Source organism: Semicossyphus pulcher, unplaced genomic scaffold (assembly GCF_022749685.1).
Source record: "Semicossyphus pulcher isolate SPU_LCO1_2020_fin unplaced genomic scaffold, fSemPul1.0.p SCAF_2, whole genome shotgun sequence".
Lineage (NCBI taxonomy): Eukaryota > Metazoa > Chordata > Actinopteri > Labriformes > Labridae > Semicossyphus > Semicossyphus pulcher.
In genome coordinates, this window is record NW_027211693.1 from 27,801,978 (window position 1) to 27,825,115 (window position 23,138).

The following is a 23,138-nucleotide window of genomic DNA, read 5'->3' on the forward strand; positions in this document are numbered from 1 at the left end:
TCAATCTAGTACAGCTAATATCTCGACGTTTTCCGCAAATAATTTGCCTGGCTTTAGGCGTTTATATGCTCCGATACTTCCTGAAGAAACGTTACAGCGGTATTAAATACTTCTTGGCTGTGTGGTGTGGGACATCTTTACGTCTGCTTTGTTGACGTCTTGCACGTTCTCTTGCGCCCTCTGCCTTCCCAGCATGCACTGCGAGGTCTGCAGTATATTATTGACAAAGAAAAAAGGCTGAAGAAGAGAAACAACAACAGGGTGGGAACTGAAGCCCAAACCCTGGTGATAGCACTAACGTTACACGAACCCGTGCATTGTCAACAAGGTAAAGTCTCACTCCAAGTTTTCTCGTGAAACGAAACAACTATGTGTTTTATTTTCTGTAATGACACTTCGTAAAATCAACGTTAGGTTGCTATCTGCTAACATCTGGGGTTGTCCTACTCAGCTAAAGCTAGCCTACGTCTACCTTATGTAGCGTTAGCATTTAAATACAACGAAGTGTTATTACAGTGTAAAATCAAGCTCATACTGTCAAACTGTATGGTTAATTTCGAGCGGACTATATGTATAATATAACTATTCTGTTGCTAAATTGACTTAGCACAAAGAAATATTTTCTTGAGTTTGTTGACGTTGTTACCTACTATTACACTGCAGTTTACAGGCGATGTGCATTAAAAGCTTACACACAATGCAAATATGATTAAAAATGTGGCTAGATTGCTAAACCATTGGCATGATATAGGCCAGTTAGTTGATAATCACTGGAATGAAGATTTATTATGGCAGATATAATGAATTTATCATGATTTTTATCTCTACGCGGAGAACAAAGTGTTGCGACACCAATCTGGTTCCTCGAGCTCTACCGTAACCATGTAAACATTAAGCGGCACGTGACCAGCCACATGGCGTTCACTTTATGTTGCTCTATTTGTTGAAATTAAGTTGATGTTGCATGAAATGAAGTGCCCTGGCCTACTCTTGTTGCCCCGCTCTGAATTTAGAACTTTTTGAGCGTATCTCCTTTTGGCTGAAAAGCTTTTCAAATACTTTAACCTAAAACGGAATACCCTCAAGACAACACTGCATTTAAAGTAATAACAAAAACCTATATATACGTAAGCAAATTATGTGCCCAATTCGAAGAATGACCCCCTTTATATTTATTTCAATTCACAAGGCGTAGTGGCTCAATTCGCTTCTGAAAAGTTTAAACCGGAGCTAGACTAAGATTTACTCAGTTTATAGTGGATAATTACAGGTATCATCGCTAGTTAAGATAATATTTTTTAGTTTTTATTAAACTCTCAGCTATAAATAAAGCGATTTTATAAGCCTCTAAAATTCTGTAATAATTTGTCAGTCGTTTGAAACATTGAAAGTGCATCATATAAGCCTCATTCAATACTTTTCTTTAAATGTAGAGGAATGAAAAGTGAAAGTGCCCTACCAGTGCCTCTATATTAATAACCTTTATTATTTATCACACATGTCTTTTCACAGTTCCTTGTCATAGCCCTGAGGCAATGATTGAGGACAAGTGCCAATTCTACCTAAAGGGAGTTTACACAGCCTGATAGTTTGTGGAGAGAGGGGTGGGGGCCCCAGGCAGACCGTGGACGGGGAAGGGGAAGAGCTCAGCTGGAGCCAATGCAGCAGCAGCATCGACAGCCTGAGCTGGTGGAAGGAAGCCTTCCCGTGTTTGTGTTCCCCACTGAGCTCATCTTCTATGCAGATGAGCAGACGTCTCACAAGCAGGTGCTCACCCTCTACAACCCCTATGAGTTTGCCCTCAAGTTCAAAGGTCAGTTGGCAGAGTAAAACACCACCCCTTTGGGTGTTCAAGTATGCCATAGTACTCTTGTTTTATACGCTTGATTATCTTGATAATACTTTCTTTTCTTTTTATCAGTGCTGTGCACAGCGCCAAACAAGTACACCGTGGTTGATGCCACCGGAGCTGTCAAGCCACAGTGTTGCGTTGACATGTGAGTTTGTTTATGTTTTTTTGGGTTGTATAAGATTCAGATTTTACATGCAGTGTTGCTGCTCTTAAGGGAATCATTTGTATCATCCATTTCCCTGTTAGTCCGTATCCATGTCTTCATTGTTTATAGTGTACTTTGCTAAATATTATATTGTGGACTGTATGTTTTGAGCTAGATGTTTCTTTATACAGCTGACTTCCTTTGCTATCTGGTAAAGTAAAAATTATTCATATAATATTTTCATATGTCCACACAGAGTAATCAGACACAGAGATGTGCGGGCATGCCATTATGGGGTGTACGACAAGTTCCGCCTACAGGTGTCGGAGCAGAGTCAAAGGAAAGCTCTGGGTCGCAAAGAGGTGACGGCCACACTCCGTCCCTCTGCTTCACAGGAGCCGCCCAGCCCTCGGCCCCAAGATGAAGAACGCAGAATCAAAGAGCAGTTTGCAGAGAGCGAGTTTTTTGAACAAACTGCTTATCAGACAGGTAGGATTAAAGACTATTGAGTGGTGTTACCACTAGATGGAGCCAAATGTTTAGAAACTCAATTATGGCCACTGTTTACATGGTAGTTTGTGCTGCTTTTTGTGGCCTGTGAACATACCCATCACCCTATACAACTTAGCTATAATATAAAAAAACAAGGCATGTTTTGCCAAACAGGTTGACAATAACTACAATGAAATGCATAGGTTGTAATTGACTTGATGTTGTAACGAGATAGGTAGGTGTGTATAATATTTTGCGGATACCATGTGTGCCTGCTTCCCATAGGTTATCACATACATATTTTCATGTTCTTGTATAAAACAGAATAACATTTTAATGGACTTAAAGCAGTAGAAAAAAAGTGCAGTAAATCATCGTCAGGCTGCCATATTAAGTTGGTTTACAAGCAAAGGCCTCGTTGCATACAATATACAGTACATGTGTATACTGTAACTCCATTTAAAAATACACCAATCTGAAGTGATTGGGTATTCCCCCTTCACTCACGTCAGCACCTGCAGAGATCATTTTCTGTTCTGACTGCACAGTTGTCTTTTCCTGAGCGTCAGCACTACGCACCCTGTCTGATCTTGGGTTTTTAAGCTACAACGTTCTTTGAGCTGTAGCTTAAAGACATTCTTTGTAATGCCAACATATCCAGTGAGAAAAGGCCACATTGTATTGATCAAAAAGTTTTGTCTGTGTATTAAAAGCGATTATATTATTCCTCGGTGCCTCCTCCATTGTTTAAAATTGGGAGCCACGACTTTGGTTAACTGGTTAACAGCTTCCTGTATTACCATGAACATGGGCACTGTAGTTTATTTAGGGTAAATTCAACACACATTTGCTTAAAACAACAGTGCCTCGCCTTTTTTGGAATCTGTGTATTTTTTTTTTAATGAAAGTATATTACTTAGCCGTTGTTACAGATTTACGTCTTTTATAGCAGTGGTTTTCAACTGGTGGGTTGGGACCCAAAAGTGGGTCGCTGAGCTGTTTTCAGTGGGTTTCATATGGTTTGAAAAAAAATGTTGGGGCAAGAAGTCGATGCTGCACTTTTATTTTGAAGGACATGGGTTTCCTATGACGTGCTTGCAGTAGTTTATTCACACTCCATGTATTCACTGATTGGTTAACCCCAGCTAAAGTTAGATTAACATTCTTTAAACTTGATGAGCCCTACAGTAGTTGTGTTTATGTTGCACTCTTTTAGATGATTTCTGTTGAAAAAAGGCGGCTAATTGAATGAACAGTAGAGAGAATGCTGCCTGCTGGTCGTTTTGGTTGGCTATTATACTGTTGTATTTTGTGACGCTGAGATGCTGTGATGTTTCGTTCCATCTGAGGTCCAAACTGCACCAGGTTGAAAAAATTCAGAATTCAGAAATTTGTGTGGTGATTTGTCATTAAGGAGGTGGTGGTGGGTCCTGAGGCTAGACCAGTTGAGTTTTATAGTAACTAATGAGCTTGGGAAATCTTAAAGTACTAAAAGACAAACCAACACTTTGTTGGTTTTGGACTTTTTTACATCCTGTAAATAACTTGTAAACCATTCATCTGATTGCTGTGTGTGCATTTTTGTGCCTGACAGAGAGCCGTCCTGTTGCTGGAGGCCCCAGTCTGCTGACGGTGCTGCTCGGCCTGGTGTGTATGGCCGCCCTGATGCTCCCGACCTTGGGGGAGCAAGAATCTACTGTGCCTGTCTACCTCCACTTAAGTGTTAACAAGAAACTTGTAGCTGCTTATGTTCTCGGTAAGTGGAAAAAGAATCACACAGAATACACTATTATCTATGAAATCGCATAGACGGGAGAGTATGTGCTGGAGTTCTCAACATCCTGTTGCTCTTGTCTTGTTATACTTCAGGTCTTCTCACGATGGTCATCTTACGCACTTAAAGTGCTGTGAGCAAAGAGGAGGATGGTGTCACGATCTAAAGAGGAAGAGAACATTCTCACTACTCTTCAAAGAGTACAGCTGATAGTAGTGGGACGGGGTACTTATGAATTCACACCATCCCCCGAAAACTGCATTTTCGTATACTTTATTTCAAATCCTCATATTTGTGTTAATACATACACACAAAACTGACCTGATGCAAACAGCAGAGACCTCAGGTGTAGGACATACCAATGTTAGTGTGAGAGGAGTTGTCCCTGAACAGAGCCTGTGAAGAAACATGAGGCCATTCAAAGTGCTGTCTGGCCTCATATTCCCTGTGTCTGTATTTTTTTGTTGCCATTATGTAACAGAATATGGTTAACCTGAGTGTGAAGGAATCTACATGCAAACATGTTACTTGTATATAAAGCCATTAAACTTTTGTTATGGTATTCACCTGTAACCATCATTATATTGATGTTTTAAAGCATTTCTTGTGTAGGCTTTGAGGACTAAATGCAGTTATTTGCATGTTTGGAGAAACCTTATCTGAATGAGTTTTTATTTTTCCAGGTATACGAAACTTTTACATGTCACCAAAGGTCAAATCTTTTGACAACAATGCGTTGTTTGGCGTATTATATCAATGCTCCATCAAACATTTAATAAAGTCTACAAATGGATGTCTGGTATAATGTTAACAGATGAAATCAGGTTATTTTGTACACTTTGGGTCAAGAGGGTGCTAAAGCTCTTTATGCGACATTAAGGCCTTTATCTGCTTTGTTATGATGGTTACTGATGAAGATACTCAGAGTCTCCATCCAGGGCTATATGTTCTGAGGTTCCACAACTTTAAACACGATTTGCCACGCTTGTTTACCAGTGGGTACCACAGCAGGGCTGGTTCATAACTGGCACTGTCCTTCCATGACCCTGGTTGCAGTGCGAACAACTGTGCATCTTAGTGCTGCGTACAAGTAAAAATCCTCCTGGAGTATTCAGCAACACACGCATATTAGAGAAATAATTTATTTAGTCCTGATGTCTGCTACAATTGCAATCACAAACCACACAAGCATAGGCATGGTGTTAGCCAGCTTGGAAGATCACAGGCTTTCCATCACAGACATATAGTATAATATATTTGCTAGCATCATGCCCTGAACACTTCATAAGAGGACTTAAAAAGAAAATCTTGAAAAAATATCTTGTCAACAGCCGGGCAAGGAGACCATTCTCTTATTTGTACAAAAGGAAAAGACATTCAGTAAATGAACTGCAACCACAAGTATGTAAATTAAAGGGCACACTTCCAGAAAATGATTTACAATCACTTCCTTTTGTACGTACTCATAAAAGGCTACAGAACCATGAAGGAGCCGAGATGTTACACAAGGTATGGACACTGGGGCCATGACAGTTAAAGGGTGCAGAGACCACAGTACAGGCCAAACTTCTACATACTGGATTTCTTGAATGTTTCATGAGAAAGTCAAGTTTTACTTCTTCTGCTCACACAGTGGATGAAACAAAGTTTGAGTGTCCTGTGCAAGAAGCTCTTAATACATGTATCCACAGCAGGAACAGCAATCCCTTACTCACAATGTGATGGCCATTTTGTTTTTGCAGAACTTTCCAGCAGTCAGTTGATTTGGTGTAAATGAACACATTAATGGCTGACTTTTTCTTTCCTCACCATTCTTTTTTTTTATAATATACATTTGTTTTCTATAAATAACATTTTGCCTCAGGAAAGTAAACAGATTCATTTCCATACTCTGCTTATCTACAAACATCCTGACAAGAACACAGGATACAGAGGAACCTTTAGTGTTAAAAGCCCAACAGTGATGACCAACTCACTTCATCCACAATCTACTGCTAGGTGCATTAACTGCTCATACTTAGCAGTTAAATTCGCAGCAAGTCATGGGACAAGAGGGCATAAAAGCCAAACTACAAATAAAAAAAATAAGTCACCACAGTTCACAGCCTCTATCATAAAAATATTAATATCTGCTGAAAACAATATAACAGGACATCTCCATAGTTGTACACTAGAAGCAGTTTATGTTCCTTTACAAAAAAAACCTCTTGCTGTGGAAGACCTCTACCCACATTCACCTCACAGCCCATAAACTTAAATCTATGTAGGACATTTGATGAGGTTAATATGTACATAATTACAAACAAAGCAGGAAAACAATAAGTTAAATCTTTTCTTACAAAATTTGCAGTGTGTACACACGGAGGCTTGTGGACAGAAGTTTTCCAGCACGAAACAAAAGATAGTACACATCCAATAGTCTTTTTTTTGTACAGTGCTCAATGTCTCTCTCCAGTGTCAGGAACTGGTAGGCCAGAGTGAAGCGAATTTCACCATGAAAGCCTCGTGGTGCTCAAAGCATCTTCGGTTGTGCCTACTGTCACGTAGCTTACCCCTATCAGGCAAAAACTCAGCCATGGCTTTCATTTCCTGAATTCAAAAATCTTGACCCTCCAGAATGCAGCCATGAAAACATCTGCTCAGAAACAAACAGAGAAAACTCCTCTTAGACCAAATCTAGCAATGGTCAGGTGGAGGACAGTTGTTCCATGGAAAGAGGCTTTTTGGCACCAGCCCTTTATCGCGTCTTTAGTTAGCCCACGCTCACTTTGGGGACAGATCCTGGAGGGAAGCAAAGGGAGAGTTGCTGGACGAGGAGGGCGACACTCCCTCCATTTTGCCTGGCGAGTCAGTGGAGGAGCCGACGCTGCTTAGGCTGCCGTCTAGCAAATCTGGAGAGTGGCTGAAAGATAAAAGGCAAGTTGAGTAAGATTAGAGGCTGTAATAATTGAGACTTTGGCAAACACCTAATGTATCAATCATTACTTTCACTCCTGGACAGAGAGCTCATGTTTAAAACTTAACACATTCTCAGGTAGCCAACTGTTGGACCAAATAAAACAACAGTACATTCAACAGCTCTGATGACAAAAGTCCTGCCATGATAAATTCAAATGAAGGGATTTTTTTGGTCAAGACTCATTAATGCCTGTAGAATATGACACTGTGGTCTGATATTCAACACCAGATCAATTTGCACAGAAGAATATAATAATTAACATACTCGACAGTTAGAAGTATCTCAGTGTGTGGCTACAGTCCAGCTCATGCTTGTGAAGATACAGTTGCAGTCTCCCATTTTAGTCAAGGACCTAATGCTCATTAGTAATCTAAACAGATTTTCATAAACTGTCCATAAAGTATTGCTTTTACACAAACTGGATTAAGCTGTTAAATTTTGACTCAAATACAAGATCTCAAATAAATTAATGATGAAATGTATTGATCCATGCGTCTTACCAGGAACCGAGATCGGACAGGTTGGAGACGTCAGAGGACAGCATGGTTGTTGTACCCTGGAAGAGCCTCTTAGGCTGACTCTCAGTCTCCATCTCCCCTGCAGAGTAAAGGGACCGTTAGAAATATTTCTTACAAGACACAATTTGTGTCTAAAAAACTACAAAAGGAGGACAGTGCAATCTACAAAAAAGGCACTTAATTAGAATACAAAATCATTATGTACCATCTGTTCAACCACAGATATGTAAAGGAGGTTTACATATACAGTTGAGGTCAAAATTATTAGTAAAAGTTTTTTTTCAAGTGCTGTGAAACAGATCAATTAATTTTTAACACGGCTTTTCCAAACATGCTAGTTTTATTTTGGATGCTTACATTAATTTACTTTGCACACAGAAACAAAATCATTTCAAAACAAAAACCAAAAACTACCACGATCAAAATTATTAACCCCCTGATGCTAATAGTCAATTGTGTATCCTCTTTGCTGGATAACAGCATGCAGTCATTTGCTGTAGTTTGCAACAGGTCTCTGACACATCTCTTGAGGAATCCCAGCCCATTCTTCTTTGGCAAATCTTTCAAGCTCCTACAGATTTGATGGTCTTCAGGCATGGACCCTGGTCTTCAGTTCACCCCACAGATTTTCAATGGGATTCAAGTCGGGGCTTTGTGCACGTTCACTTTGGTTTTCTGGAGGTAGTTCTTCACCAGGAGCGACGTGTGTTTTTGGTCGTTGTCATGTTGGAAGACAAAGCGACGACCCAGACCCTGTTTTGCTGCTGACTGCTCGAGGTTCTTTCAAAATCTTCACATATCCTTCTTTCTTTCTGATTCTTTCGACCTTGGCGAGTTTCCCAGTTCCGGATGCACTGAAGCATCCCCACAGCATGATACTCCCACCACCGTGTTTAACTGTGGGGACGGTGTTCTTTGGGTTATACGCCTCTCCCTTCTTTCTTCAAACATAAGCAACGTCTCAATGGCCAAAGAGCTCTAGCTTGGTCTCATCTGACCAAAGAACACGCCTCCAGTGTGCATAATCTTTCTCCAGATTGTCCTAAGCATACTTCAGTCTGGCTTGAAGTTGTCTCTTCTGTAGAAGTGGAGTTTTTCTTGGCCTGCATCCTCACAGTCCATTTCTGTGCAGGGCTCTAGTGACACTATAATTCCTGACTTGGCTCAGTCATTAACTAGTGTTTTGGTAGTTGTTCTCGGGTCTTTAGACACATCTCTCACAAGTTCTTTCCGGAGTCTTTGAAATCTTTCGCTTCCTACCTCTGCCAGACTTGTTCTGTACTGTGTGGCTCTCTTTGAATGTCTTGATGATACTTCTCACTCCACTTCTTAACACTCGGAAACGCTGTGATAACTTCGTATATCCTTCTCCTGCTTTGTAAGCATCAACAATTATTTTTCTCAAGTCTAAGCTGAGTTCTTTTGTTTTTGGCATGACGCTTTCTCAAGTGACAGCTCAAACCCTTAATGAGGTTTTTATACTGTGTAAAGTGTAGGACAACCCTCAGTTTCAACTTGATTGATTGATAGATTACAAGCTGTGGGCATTACAAAGTTAAAGCACAAGATTGCACAACAGTGGTTTGTGCTTTGGCTCAATAGAAAGGTCAGTTCTTAAGGGGGTTAATAATTTTGACCGTGGTAGTTTTTTGTTTTTGTGAAATAATTTTGTTTCTGTGTGCAAAGCAAATTAATGTAAGCATCCGAAATAAAACCAGGATGTTTGGAAAAGCTGTATTAAAAAAATCATTGATCTGTTTAACAGCACTTGGGAAGGAAAATTTCATAGGGGGCTAATCATTTTGACCTCAACTTTAAAATGTTTGAAGGCGGTCCCTAAAAGCGTATCAGACTTTCAGGCCTGTTAGCTAACTTACCTTTGCGTTTCATTGGCCCAAGTATGCTGGCTCTGATGCAGTTGATTGGGCTTTGACTCCGTCGGCTAAAGAGCACAGAAAACACGCGTGTGGTCAAACAGCATGAGCATTCATAATCAGCAGCCTTCAGCTACATTTACATATGCACATATACCAAATCTTCCACCTTAGGATTTGCCATATTACTGAAATGAGTATCCTTTACTCAGACAAATCTAAAATGCTTTGGTGGTTAAGTACAAAGAAAGTTACGTCACAAAGGAGAAAAGGTAATCCAACTGGAGTCACCTGGCGCCATTTGTCTCATCGCAAACTTCGGTCTAGTACAAAGATGTTTGTTGACTAGGGGTAGAGTAGAAGTAACAGTGGTAGGTCATAGGTCATTAACAGCAGTTACTCCTACCTGAAGCGGCGTGTTGGGCTGGGAATTGGACTGGGCGTTAGGCCATTGCTGCTCACAAGGATTTGTAGTGAAGGAGAGAAGCACTGCTGCTTGCAATAAAGTGAAACAGACACAGAGGGTAGGATTGAGGTCAAAGATACATCAGCATGAAGACATCAAAATGTGAATGAATTAAATGTTCAATATTTAACTGGTGCTGGATAAAGGCAATAATATTGTTGCTCCTGTTGGGTAAGAATATTTCAGTAGGCAAAACATAAGTAACAGGGACAGTAAGTTATTAGATACCTGTGGCCTGTGTCAGCCTTTAAAAACATTAGTAGAAAAAAGAAATATGATGCAGCTTTCAATATACAAAAGTCATTTCTGAAGTTGCAGCAATCGTAAATAAATGTACCCAAAGAGTTGTCTTTTTCTGTCACTAATACATTGCTTCCTGCTGGCTGATGCAGAGTTATTATTGGACTTATTAACCTGATTTTAAGTGGTTAAAAAATGGGTTACAACAAACCATGAAACGGTTTTAAGTGTTACCTTTAAATGGTTACTCACAGTATAATCAGGTTATGTTCATGTAAACACATTAAGGTCAGACATACCTTTTTTCCTATCCCCCTGGTCGGGGATGGAGCAGGTGACACGGGTACGAAGTCGATGCGCTTTGGAGACGAAGATGCTGATTTCTCCAAATCATTGTCACTCTGAGAACACACAACCAAACACCGTCTGCCATTTCATCTAACATTATACTTCTAATGCACTACTATGTACAGAGGTAGTTAAGTCATTGACGGTTTGTCGGAGTATTATACTACCAACTCAGTCTGACCTTGAGAGACTGGTGGCCCTGTTAACTCCTAAAGTGTTAATCTAGCATGTTTGTTCTTGTCCTCTCCAAAGAAAATTGAGAGAGGCCAACCGTGGCCCAGGGCCAAAACATGCTGTGAGAAAGTACAACAGAGCTGACTATCAAGGATTCAGGGAAACAAAACACATCAACACACTGATGTGTGCTGGACAAACTGTAATGAAGAGTCATTCTTTACCAGACTCAGGCTTTCTTCCCAGGACTGGCTCATTTGCATGGCAGCTTGAACTTCCCTGCGCACAAAAAAGGGAAGCAAGGGTTGATTCTTATTAGCACTTCACCTAAATCAAAGTAATAACTCAAGCAAATCTCTTCATACACCAACTACATTCATAAATACACCCCTTACCGCTCATGAGCAGTTTCTCTGTTCATCACGTCTACGCCTTCCTCCTGCAAGAGCACACATGGTTATATGGTTAAAAAAGTCTAATCTAGTGTCTTTTTTGAACACATACATTCTTCAAATAGATTTCAAATGTACCAAAAAGTCTTTCTATTTTCCCGCCATTACAATTGCTGAATTTCCATCAATAAAGTACTACCTTATCAAGCCCAATTCTCACGTTTCTGTACAGCCTCAAGCTTATCTAAGAAGCTATAACTGAACCGTTTTTCATTTCACTTCTGAAAATGAAACACAGCCATGACATGAAACCAAAGTATCCATTTCCTTTGTTGGAGTCTGATACTACCAATTGATCAACTCTGTAAGATCGATGGCCCTGTAAACTCCAGAAAGTGTTATTGTAGCATGGTTTTTAGACACCGTCACTCCCTATGGCTTGAGAGGGAGACAGTGGTCTGACATGCCCCTTTTCGACATTAAACACTTCTAACCATGTTGAAAATAACAGGCCACTTCTTACTTGTTTAATCTGATGGAGTCTGGTGCTGGGCACTCGAATAGGTGATGAAGGGACCTGTAAAGAAGGATGCGTGTAGAGAGAACATTTAATACTGCATCATGCAAATACATTATACTTAAGTTTACATGTGTTTAATATAGTCTTTTACCATGTTGGGTCTGTTAACAACTGTAGTGCTATTTCTCCGGCTACGCAGGACCTCCCTCTGGAACACTTGGGAGTTATCACTAGAATGGCAAATTTACAGACCAAACATAAGTCAGGAGTCTACCCATGAAATCAGTTTCATGTAGTAACTTCAATAGGTGTGGAAAATGACAAACATTATTTAAAGATAATGCAGTAATTATTGAAACTATGTTATATTGTAGAACCTTAAGCCATTTATCATGGGTGCACTGTTGGATCTTCTCAAGTGTCCATCGGTCTGAACTAAAGATGGGATTTCCAGATCCAGCTCCATCTTTTCCTGTGGCAAGACTACCGAATGGTTCATTTTGCTAGCAAACGCTGCCTACCACCAAGTCAGGAACTTAAAATGGCTAACCAGCTCAGTGATGTTACATTGTTGCTCTCTCAACTCGGCAAGTTTACATGCGTTATATTAATATCATCAGGCCGATAACTGAGCTGACATGAAACAAACTAGCTAACGCAAAGAGGTTAACTCAACCAACTGCAACCTACAAGGCCCCAGCGTCTGTTTAACTCCTGTTAACGCTGGCTTTTCATCATAATAACATGTTTAGTAGGCCAGAGCTGACCTGTGCTAACGTTGCTTGTAACGTTATGACCAATGAACAACTTTCTTGATGAATGGTTAGCACACCATAGCTACATACCGCACAATGCCCGGTAACTGTTAGCTACCGGCCCGTTAGTCTGCTGGTGCGAGACAGCTGTGAGTGACGACTGAGACGCTACTAGCTAGACTGTAACTGCATGTTAGCGCCTTAAATTAGCTATTAGCCAAACATATCAGCTGCTTACTTCGAGCTCGCCTCGGGTCTAACGTGGGTGGCGTGAAGCTCACGACGCTGCTGTTAAGGGATACTCAAAGCGCGAAAACGCATTCAAGCAAAAAGTGTGGCTAGCTAATGTAAGCTAGTGTAGTTAATGCTAGCTAGTCGATCCAAACACAGCCAACAGCGCGGCTACCTGGCCCGATAGGCTAACTAGCTACGTTAGCATTAACGCCAGTAGCCACAATGCCATGTCCACAGAGGCCGGGTCGCCACTTCACTAAACCATCCTGTCCATAAGCCTGGTCGCTGCGACTGCCAGCAGAAGTACACTAAGCTATAAAAAATTATACGTTCTAAACTTTCGTATTTCGATCCTGCAGGGTGCCGCCAAGAATGAACCAGATCCAAGATGATCACACAGGAGCTAGCTGCTAGCAGTAATCTTCACGCCCCTTTTAACGTTAACAGATCTGTCCAATGAGATTGCTTCATTTGCCGGCGTGCTCAGGCCGAATGTGGCGAACTACATCCCCCGGTCCCCAGACAAACTCTTCACATGATACATTGGCAAAAGTACTGTATGAGGCTGAGAGAAGGTTATTGGTAATGAAACTGAAGGAAATTATGATGAGATTGCAATTACATGTTATTTTACATAGGAATTCTGGTGATAAATGTTATAGATTTTGTTTACAGTATCTAAAAATGACAAATTTGAAAGAGAAAATATAATTATTTGTATGTATTTGTTTGTTTGCTTTATTTATTTGAAATAGTTAAAGCTACTGTGAGGAACTCCTCACAGGAGCTTTATTAACCTGTTGTAGGTGGTGGTAATGCACCGAAAATAAAACAAGAACTCTTCACATCACCTGTGATGTGAGTGGTAAAATCTCTTTTCAAACTTGAGTACAACGCCAAATTTTACCTCTAAACCGGGAGTTTTTGCCTGAACCCTTTGCCCCAAGAGGCCCAAATCCAAAAACTCCTGGAGGATGGAGGTTCGATTGCTCTGGTTGATTCTTTATTTTTATGAGTCGTTTACTGTAGACAAGCGCTCCACTGCTCCTGTTGTCATACTGGCTGCAAATAACCTCATCTTAGTTATCATCATGCCAGTTCTAGTAGTATTCGAAGTGTATTAGTCCCTAGTAAATCTACTCAAGACTGATAAACCAAGAGCTTTGTGGAAATACAGCAGTAAACCCAAAGTATTAATTTAATGTGAATCTGATTTTTACAAGCAACAGTAAGCATTTTTAAAGCTTTGACCAACAAGTGTTTTCATGAAATGAATTAAATAACTGAGAAAATCATGACATAGAAATTGAAAAATATAATCCTATATTCAAGTTTTTTTGAATAACATATGATGCAGGCTATATCAGAATAAAATAACCAAGAAACACAAGGAGCATTTTCAAATAAGCAGATATAATAATTGGACACAAAATTGCTTTACAATTTCTATCTCTTCAAAGAAATTAAACAAACTTTAGCAGATATTTATTCAGTCAATAACTGTGTACCCTTTCCAGACTCAGTTATTTGGTCATACAGCAGAGAACATGTCCTTTGGCTGAAATCAGTGACCCACAAAAAGGCAGCTTTGAGTTCTAGGTCCGATGACAACAACATCATCAGGTCATAATCGTCATGTTCACTGAGAAATAATTCATAGTCTTGACTCAGCTCATTTGATACTCTGAAAGCTGGGAGATCTGTTTGCCCGTAGACTTACTACGCTGGTGTCAGAGATGGCACAATCGAATGAGAGCATTTTATACAATAAAAATAGGGGGAAAAATAAAGGCAAATTTTGTCTGATTGAATATCATGTGAATCATGGGTTAAGTATTTCAAACATTTGATGAAAAGCTTCAGTTCAACAATCAAGTTAACTTTTAAATGTCTGTAAACCCCACAGTTTTCATACATCCAGCATAAAGAGGATCTCTGTCTCACGTTACACAAATAAATGGAATACATGAGTGCTTTGTTCTGACAAATATTTCACTAACCATCATGGATGCAGTATATCCATGTGTTTAATTAGGGACAGCAACCAACATTTGTATCACTTGTGTATCATGTTATGAAAATCTCATCACACAACACAATAATGATGATGACAAAGTGTTCTGTCCCAAAAAATAAATGCAGTTATTAAGAAAATGTGATACCCTCTTTAAGAGCACCCGTCTTAAAAGAGCTTTTTACAGTCTGAGGTAAAAGCAGAATTACAATAAAAAACAGTTCCTAATTCAATTTTCAATTGTTGCTTTAGCTCAACAAATGCGATGTGTGTGATTATGTCCTAAAAGCTAGCAGCATTGCTCTCAATAAATTACTCTGTTGCTTAAAAAATAATCAGTGTAGAGGAAAAGATGCAGGTGTCACTGGGCTTCATGCTTTTAAACCCAGACGTGGTTCTCTGTGAGGGGATTTTCAGGAGTTGAATCTAGTGTGTGTGGGGGCTAAAACAGGCTCCATCAGGGACCCTGAGCAGGCTGAGTGCTTTTGTGAAAGAAATATGAAGTGACACAACATAGAATGGGAACAGCATAGAACAGCAAAAGGAAAACATATTATCATATATTAAAAATAGTTACAAACTGCTCTTCATGCCTTGTACTTTTCCTTCCCCGTTTCACTAATGACGCAGATGTGCTGAGAAAAAAGAAAAGATTATGAGTAATGCACCATAACCTTTGATGTACATATTTTTTAGAGGTTTCTGACGTAGTCACAAGAAAATACATAAAACATAAGCTACTTCACTCAATTTCTTTCTCCATCCATCTCAAATACTTACATTTAGATCTCTGAAGTACTCATTGTAGTCTAGTGCGTATCCCACCACAAATTTGTCAGGGACCTCGAATCCTACAACTGTAAGAAAGGTTGCGTAAATCAGTCACTCGTGTTTGTAGAAGTAAACTAACACAACTGAAATGAAGGTATGAAAAGCTTCTTTTAAAAGCAAACTTTGTTGTAATAAACATACAGTACATAATGATAACTATATACAGTATAATACAAACTATACAAACTGTGCACTGTAACATTATGTTGAACTCACAGTCTGGTCGGTAGCCAACACTCCTTGGTGTTCTCTTCACCAACAAACTGAAGACAGAATAAAAGCTCATCATCAATCATAATCCTTTAAAGCCGAATGAAATCTACTTAGTGCCGTTTGAGACGGCCGTTTAGAGAGCAATGTTGTAGGGAGACATAATCACTTGATTCTATAAGCTAGAATAGATAATACTCAAACAGCTGTGAAGGGTCGACATTACCTTGCTACTTTAACCATTTTGGGATTGTACTGTTTGAGCAGTTGCAGTAATGTCTTCATCGTCTTCCCTGTGTCGATAATATCCTTGAAATAGAGAGATAGAGAAGCTCATATAAAATGTGTTAGAATAAAATTTACCTGCCTTAATGTAGAAGAAAACAGTACATACCTCCACAATCAAGACATTCTGTGTGAAAAGAAAACAACAATTGTATTAGTGAAAAACAGCTAACTGGTTTTGTTTGTGTGCATTTAAAATGAAAAGGAATACATGTGACTCAACAGTAACGCTCGGCTAAACAGGTAAACAATCATTGCAAACATTCCTAAAGTGTAGCTTGATCAGCATCATTATTTAACAACACTAACTTTAAATAGTCTCAACCAACTAACTCGTTTCCAAAATGATTCATCAGTGAATGCTTCGGTTCATTTGAAATGTCTCGTTATGCTGAAAATAGTGGCAATGTAAGATATGATGTGCTAAAGTCTCTCATTTCAAGTTGATATATTTATTTATGATGACCACATTGTCAACAAAGATTGCTTTAGTCATAATCATGGCGCCATCCAGACTTCTTACCTTGCCTGTCAATGTAGAGAGGTCATCTCCACCAATGACTTTGATTTCACCTGTCGACTGGTCATTCTGTGAGGTCAAAAAGGACATGTTGGTTACAGGTACATAAAGTGTAGCAAGAAACTCAACAACACGGGGACTGGTTCCAGTGAACGAATGGTGTCTCTGATTCTGATTCAATTACTGAACACAATTTGTTCATCACTGAGCGCATTTCAATCCACCTGAATTTGTGCACGTTCTTAATTTGTGCACTAAAAAACCAGAGTGGTAAAACAAGAATTTTGCACAAAAAAAAAGTTGAGATGGCAAAAACATCTTTTGATGCTGATATGAGCAGTTAGCATGTTAAAAGAAGAATAAATCATTACGTACAGGAAGTATATGAGTTTTCCTTCAGCCTCTGCCTGCTCTACCTTGTATTTTTTTCTGTGGACATTAATCCCAAATTACCTGAGATTGTGCCCTCACAGGAATAGGACAGACGCACATTAAGCAGAAGGTAATCTCTATTTACCGATTCTACATAGTAGAATAGTCTACATATTAGAATCTGTAGACAGGGACGTGGATTTCTGGGAATACAAGTGTTCTGGTTTCCGTTTGAGCTACGCTTTTAGTCTAAGTTATATTGACCAATCACGTATCAGCAGGCTGCAGCGTATGCAAGACAAACAGTCCGTGAAGAGAGAAGCAGGCGGAACGTAATTCGCTTCTTATTAATCTCTATATACAGACATCTGCATGCTAACAGCTAACAGCTAACAATCTGTTCTTGAGAGGACGCTGTGTCACGAATGCCGTTCAGTGTTCAGATTTCCCAACTTCCTCCAATGCATCAGATCGATGTGATCTCCGTTCAACAAACGAGCATTTTAAAAGTTTTCTTCTCCTCTTATGCCTGCAGGTCAGATAAGATGAGCCAGCTCATCATGAAAATGGCAATGTGAGATATGCTCTCAATAGTTTAGTTGAAGGACAAGGCTTCCATGAACCAATGACATTTATGGCCGTTAAACCAGGCAGACACAAGCTACCAACTACGAGAATGGAGAAGATGAACAAAGCATGGGACATTCACGGTTGATCTGCCGAAAAGGTAGCTATTACTACAGACACATGGAGAGTGCTTAATAGAGTTATGTGACTGTAACCTGACATTTCATGCAAAGCAGCTATCCTACAGACATGCAGTTCTCATGACCAGCACACCGCAGTTTGAATAGCAGCCCACCTCAGAGCAGATGCTGAGGAGTGGCACATGTTGGTGACAGTTAGTGTTTGTGTCCATGGCAACGCTACTAATACTGTAGCGGCAAACCTTGCTGCTTTTAGCAAATAAAAAATTATAATCTAATGCGAGTATACGAATACTGATGAAACAAACCCATCCGGCTGTGGCTCAGTGGTAGAGTGGGTGTCTGTCATCAGATGGCTGGTGGTTTGATCCAGTCTACATGTGGAAGTGTCCTTGGGCAAGACACTGAACCACAAATTCCCCAAATCCCGGTGGCATAGCCATCGGTTTGTGAATGGGATTAGTACTAGTTGGGCACTTAATGTAGCAGCATCTGCCATGGATGTGTGAATGTGTGCATGTGACGAGAAAAGCGCTGACTAAGTGCAGTCCATGTACCATTTATCCCTAAAAACAACACAAAGAAAAAACGGATTAATTACACAGTAGCTCTTGAGGCGAATGAAGTCCACTGTCATGGGGATTGAACGGTCACTGTTTCTGTTCAGGGCCTTAATGTAGTCCAGCAGGTCTGCAAAGAACTTATAACCGCCTTTGAGCACACAGAGGGCCACAATGTGGTGCCCCCCCATTTCCTTCATGATCTCTCTGGCCAGCCTCTCTGTCCTGGGGTCATGTGGGAGACACAGAGAGAGAGAGAGAGAGAGAGAGAGAGAGGGAGAGGATGGTCAGCTCAGTTTTCTGCTGCAGTCAGCACTAGTTTCCATTTCCTTTTTGTTTGTTCAGTGGGCACAGCTGTCATTTCTAAAGCACACAAAAGTATAACCCCAGAGATACAGTTAACAGAAACTACCAAAGAACCAACGGTTATCCTTATTAATTATTCATTCCTGAATCTGTAAATGACAAGAGATTTAAAAAAGCAGGAATAAAATACACAACAGACATTTAATAAGTGTTGTCCACATGAAAACTTAAACTACTTAACAATATCTACGACCACCTTTCATATGACCCTGATAATTCATCACTTTTTCATATTCTTACTAAAGTAACCCACCTGTCCAAGATGAGTCCATGTGGGATGTAGACCTTCTCCAGATCAGCAGCATAGTGCTTTGGTATGCAGAAAAGGTCCAGCTCATACCCCTGCTCATCATCACTGATCTGAAATAAAGCGTCAAAGAGAGGTTAAAAATCTCAGAGAAAAGTCTCATGGGTGTTACCCAACACGGGGCACTGTGCACTCGTCTGATAGAGGGTCAGTACGAGGGGAAGGGGAGGAGGTCAGAACACACAAACTCGGGGGCAATGTCTAATTCTCTACACTTTATCAGGCAGTTGTCAATGGTGGTAAACAACAACTTTTTTTATAATTTTACAGTATCTAACCATGTTAGTTTTAAAGGAAATCTGTCTAAATAGCAAAGTGCTGTCAACTGAGACTTCTTTTCAGAAGTTTCATACGATGCCTGATTGTATAAATAGTTGTAAATATTTCTTAACTTTGTAAAATCAAATTTCCTGCTGGAACTCACACTGCCTGCCACATGAACCCAGACAACATAACTGGTATCATGTGACAGCCGGGTAGCTGGTGCAGACCTTGAGGTGCTGTGGGAAAGATATGTGACCATAAGCAAACCCACAGGATTTATAACAGAATCTAAATCCTCCAAAGTACACTAAATCGTATTACTTTACTAAACACTGAAGTGAAAAGTGCCCATCCTCACAACATCTGTGGTTAACCTACGATAAAGCATTGTCCCTGATGCCTTCTAAAATGGAAAACATGTCCATCTGTTTGGGCTACACTCTTTAATTCCAAATGATAATGACTGATACCGGGCAGATGTCTTCATGGTAACGTGATCCGAGGGAGTATTCTCCACTGTTACTCACAGGATTGCGGCCTTTTATTTAAAAAATAAAGCTGCATGGTAAAAACAAAAAACAGGTCATTCAGGGTCAAGAGCAGGGCAGCCTTGAATGTTTTTTCTTACAGAGTCAATGTTTGGCACACTGTACCTCGAGCTAATTAAATTTGAAATGTGACTGTTTGTAATGCCATTTAAGCAAAATGTGCATTTAGCCTCCTTAGTGTCAGCATACAGTATGTGCCTACCAGGCTGCTGGCCAGATTTCATCACAATCAAACAGAAGCTAACAAGTGCTTGAAATGTCCTGAAAATGACAGCACATTTGTTAATTATTTACTAATTTTGGTGTAGAAGCCATCATAGTCATGAAGTGGTACCTATTGTAATAATATAATGCATACATATAAAGAATGTTTAAGTCCTGTTGAAAATTATTGTTATCAATGTTTACCACAGCTTTGACTAAAGGTTAAATGAAACCAAAAGATAGACAAGAGGCCTTTTCAATTTGCTGCATGTCAATTTAATCATGAATATCTAAATTTAGCATTCACTGCAGGAAGTCTTGTTGATGTTTTGTATCCTCAGATTGTTAACTTAACCAAATCTTAGTGATTTGCCAAAGAGGAACATTTGATAGATTTTCTTTCCAGAAACAAAACAACCACTGTGAAAACCAAAAGGCTATTTTCTGGATAAGCACTATCGATTTCAAATCTATTTCTATTCCTAATGAAGCTCTAGACTGTGTTTTGTTTGTTTTGTAACACATACATACAGTATATCATATAATCTTATCTGATCTAACTATATCTAATCTTAAAATATGAATCTACATCTCTTTCAGGAAAACGTTACCTGCATATTTACCTAGTTGTATTTGGAGGAATTAAAAAATAAGCCCATTTGGCTAGGTGATGTTTGGACATACAGTATGTGGACATATGTTTAAAGACAATCAGCTATACTTTATGCGATTTATAAAAATAAACATGATGCCTTGCACCGTTTGTAACACATACTAACGTACAGCAGCGTGTGCCTTTACACGCCGCCTCGTTTGACGCTCGCGTGTTTCAATCTGTTGAGTGTATTGTGTACGATCGCGTAATTATACAGATAATTACACCCCACACACACACGGTTATAATTTGTCAATCGAAAAGCGTCCATTGCGTCACTTACGCCAAGCGTGGCAAGCGCGTGTCTGTGACCGCCTCTCCAGTCGCAGGCCACGCTACAGAAGAAATACACTGCATTAATGTTATTTACACCGGAACGTGTTACCAAGGTCAACTAGCTAACAGTGGTATGAGTAACGGTTTCGGAAAACGCAGTTTGCCCGTCTAAGCTCCAGCGTTATATTCCAGTTGTCATAAAGAGGTAACCTACGACCACCTCCTCTCAGATTTCATTCCGGTTGTTTGAGGGAACTTACCACAACACAGGGGCTGGGTTTCGCCATGTCCGTCATGGTCCCTGCTGTTTGGTTTTATGCAGTCTATACTGGTCTGCAGATAGAGAAGACACAATGTATTCTCAGATTGGTTTCGCAGACTCTTCAGCCTTGTGACAGCACACACTTGGAATCTGTTAGCTTCGTTGCTATAAGAGTCTCTTGTCTTTTTCCGGGCCACGGCTCTGCTGTAGTTCTGCCGTTGTGGATAGGCTGACGCCGGAGCGCAGCGGGCAAATCAGACGGAGCGGGTTAGACCCCGCCTTGCTTTAGGGGCAAAGGTGCGCGGGCTCTGTGACGCGCTGCCAGCTCCCACCAGCCTTGCAAAGCTAATAAAAAATAAATACATGCTTCAATAACATATAGTTCAGTTTGTCTTCATCCCCTTTTCTCGGCTCATATATTGATATAAAAACATATAACATGCCTCACTGCTGATGTATACTCTGCACTTCATGCCGGCCGGTGACCCTTTGAACAGAACTACTGGTTGCCTTTTAAGGACAACATAAGCATCGCGCGGGAGAGCACTTGATTAAGGACTTTCTTTTTTATGATCTGTAGGCAGGGTTGTGGTTTAGCAGCAGTGTAGCCTTGTTTGTTGAAGCAGCTGTGTTTATATTTTAGAGTTATAAAAAAAGGTAACATACAGTGTATATTTAAAAGGATTACATCGTTGATTCAGTATTTTTACATTTGATGACTTAGGATAAAAAGGAGGAAGAAAGATTTGCCCACCACAATTTTAATCCGTGCATTATAGACAATGCTTTAAAGCACCATATACCTTCAGGTTTGGACGTTCTGGTATTTGCAGTTTATGAATGAGCAATTGTTTTTGGTCTGGTGAGGATGTGATGTGGGCAAGCAGCAGGAAATCATGTTATCCTAATTCCTGAAGACTTGGCTACAGCTCTATGGGTCATGATAAGTTACTTACATCATATAATGTATTAATGTAAGTCACTGACACCTACCTTAGCATTAGAGGTCAATCCCACCCTAAAAGCCTTCTGTGCTATGCCAATGATTTTGAAAACCACGACCTACAGTCAGAAAGGAATGCTTCTTTAAACTGGAGATAATGTCATAAGTGACATTGCTGTTTGTCCATTGAAACTGAATTTGTTACCTATCCCATGGACTAACAGACATTTTAAAATAAACAGAAGTTTTAACTAAAAAACTGAGGAAGGAAATATGTGTCCGTCTGAGTACCACAAGTATTGTTATAGTATCTAGTGTCACCACTACTAAGTGAAGTTATTAGTCCTAAGCTATGTCCCTGGTCCATACTACACATAGTTCTAGGTACAGTTTGAGTCTGTACTGTGTTCACATCTTAACTGATGATAGTGTGGGAATTTTCCAGGGATCTTCAAGGGGGTAACTTGTTTAAATTTAAAGTTATATGGGGGGGCAATTTATTTTATGACATTTATTTCGTGACCCTCAACTTTTCCCCCGTGGAGAGCAAATAAGGCTTATCTTATCTTGTTCACGAGGGCAAGGTGGCTGATTAGAGTACCATGTGGGGATGAGGTAGGGGGTTTTGACACTGTGTATAAGCTTGGACACTCTGACTGAAAGGGAGAGAACTGCTGTACTTCTCTCCATGCTGCATGTAAAATGTAAGTAAAGAGACGTGATTCATAACATTGAGTTTGCTTGTTCTTCACAAATTATCTTCAGGAGGAGAATTTCCCTCACAATAGACTTAATAGACCGGGTACAGAGGACGTAATCACAGCTGCAAAACATTAAAACAAATTGCAGTAATCTTTGAAAATACATTTACCTTTCTCTTTGAGTTGCACTGGCAGACACTCTGTATCGTTTCCCTTTAGAGTAAAACAGTGCACACATTCACCGGATACTAAGTTTAAAATCAGTAACGCACAACAGTTGTATAGTTAGTATATTGTACGAATATGGGGACACTGAATGACACATTAAAACAACAAATCTGTACAGAGGAGTTTGAATCCTGCATGTTTT

General features: G+C 39.9%; 3 protein-coding genes and 2 non-coding genes across 6 annotated transcripts; 1 reads left to right on the forward strand and 4 right to left on the reverse strand.

Annotated features, from left to right (window-relative positions):
• The first annotated feature begins 234 nt into the window (after positions 1 to 234).
• Positions 235 to 5,074, forward strand: mospd1 (motile sperm domain containing 1). Its single transcript, XM_069669935.1, has 6 exons — positions 235 to 328; positions 1,513 to 1,813; positions 1,922 to 1,997; positions 2,254 to 2,486; positions 4,084 to 4,245; positions 4,359 to 5,074. The coding sequence occupies exons 2-6, from the start codon at positions 1,660 to 1,662 to the stop codon at positions 4,388 to 4,390; spliced, it is 657 nt and encodes a 218-aa protein (XP_069526036.1). The 5' UTR covers positions 235 to 328; positions 1,513 to 1,659; the 3' UTR covers positions 4,391 to 5,074.
• A 317-nt stretch (positions 5,075 to 5,391) lies between these two features.
• On the reverse strand, positions 5,392 to 13,130 carry pabir2 (PABIR family member 2). 2 transcript variants are annotated; one of them, XM_069669934.1, is made up of 10 exons: positions 12,748 to 13,130; positions 11,906 to 11,984; positions 11,758 to 11,811; positions 11,238 to 11,281; positions 11,067 to 11,121; positions 10,620 to 10,721; positions 10,021 to 10,106; positions 9,618 to 9,682; positions 7,723 to 7,819; positions 5,392 to 7,165 (listed from the first exon to the last, which is right to left on the reverse strand). In XM_069669934.1, the coding sequence occupies exons 2-10, from the start codon at positions 11,906 to 11,908 to the stop codon at positions 7,027 to 7,029; spliced, it is 645 nt and encodes a 214-aa protein (XP_069526035.1). In that variant the 5' UTR covers positions 11,909 to 11,984; positions 12,748 to 13,130; the 3' UTR covers positions 5,392 to 7,026. The 2 variants fall into 2 exon arrangements, with proteins under 2 accessions (XP_069526035.1, XP_069526034.1); XM_069669933.1 differs by having other exon boundaries at positions 12,132 to 13,130.
• LOC138598790 (small nucleolar RNA U109) lies at positions 10,814 to 10,964 on the reverse strand. Its single transcript, XR_011308662.1, has one exon. It is a non-coding gene; the product is annotated as a small nucleolar RNA U109 (small nucleolar RNA).
• Positions 11,562 to 11,703, reverse strand: LOC138598791 (small nucleolar RNA U109). Its single transcript, XR_011308663.1, has one exon. It is a non-coding gene; the product is annotated as a small nucleolar RNA U109 (small nucleolar RNA).
• A 958-nt stretch (positions 13,131 to 14,088) lies between the features above and the next one.
• On the reverse strand, positions 14,089 to 21,310 carry hprt1 (hypoxanthine phosphoribosyltransferase 1). The gene is made up of 9 exons (XM_069669692.1): positions 21,123 to 21,310; positions 18,862 to 18,968; positions 18,284 to 18,467; positions 16,607 to 16,672; positions 16,193 to 16,210; positions 16,025 to 16,107; positions 15,805 to 15,851; positions 15,538 to 15,614; positions 14,089 to 15,392 (listed from the first exon to the last, which is right to left on the reverse strand). The coding sequence occupies exons 1-9, from the start codon at positions 21,156 to 21,158 to the stop codon at positions 15,345 to 15,347; spliced, it is 666 nt and encodes a 221-aa protein (XP_069525793.1). The 5' UTR covers positions 21,159 to 21,310; the 3' UTR covers positions 14,089 to 15,344.
• Between the last annotated feature and the right edge of the window lie 1,828 nt (positions 21,311 to 23,138).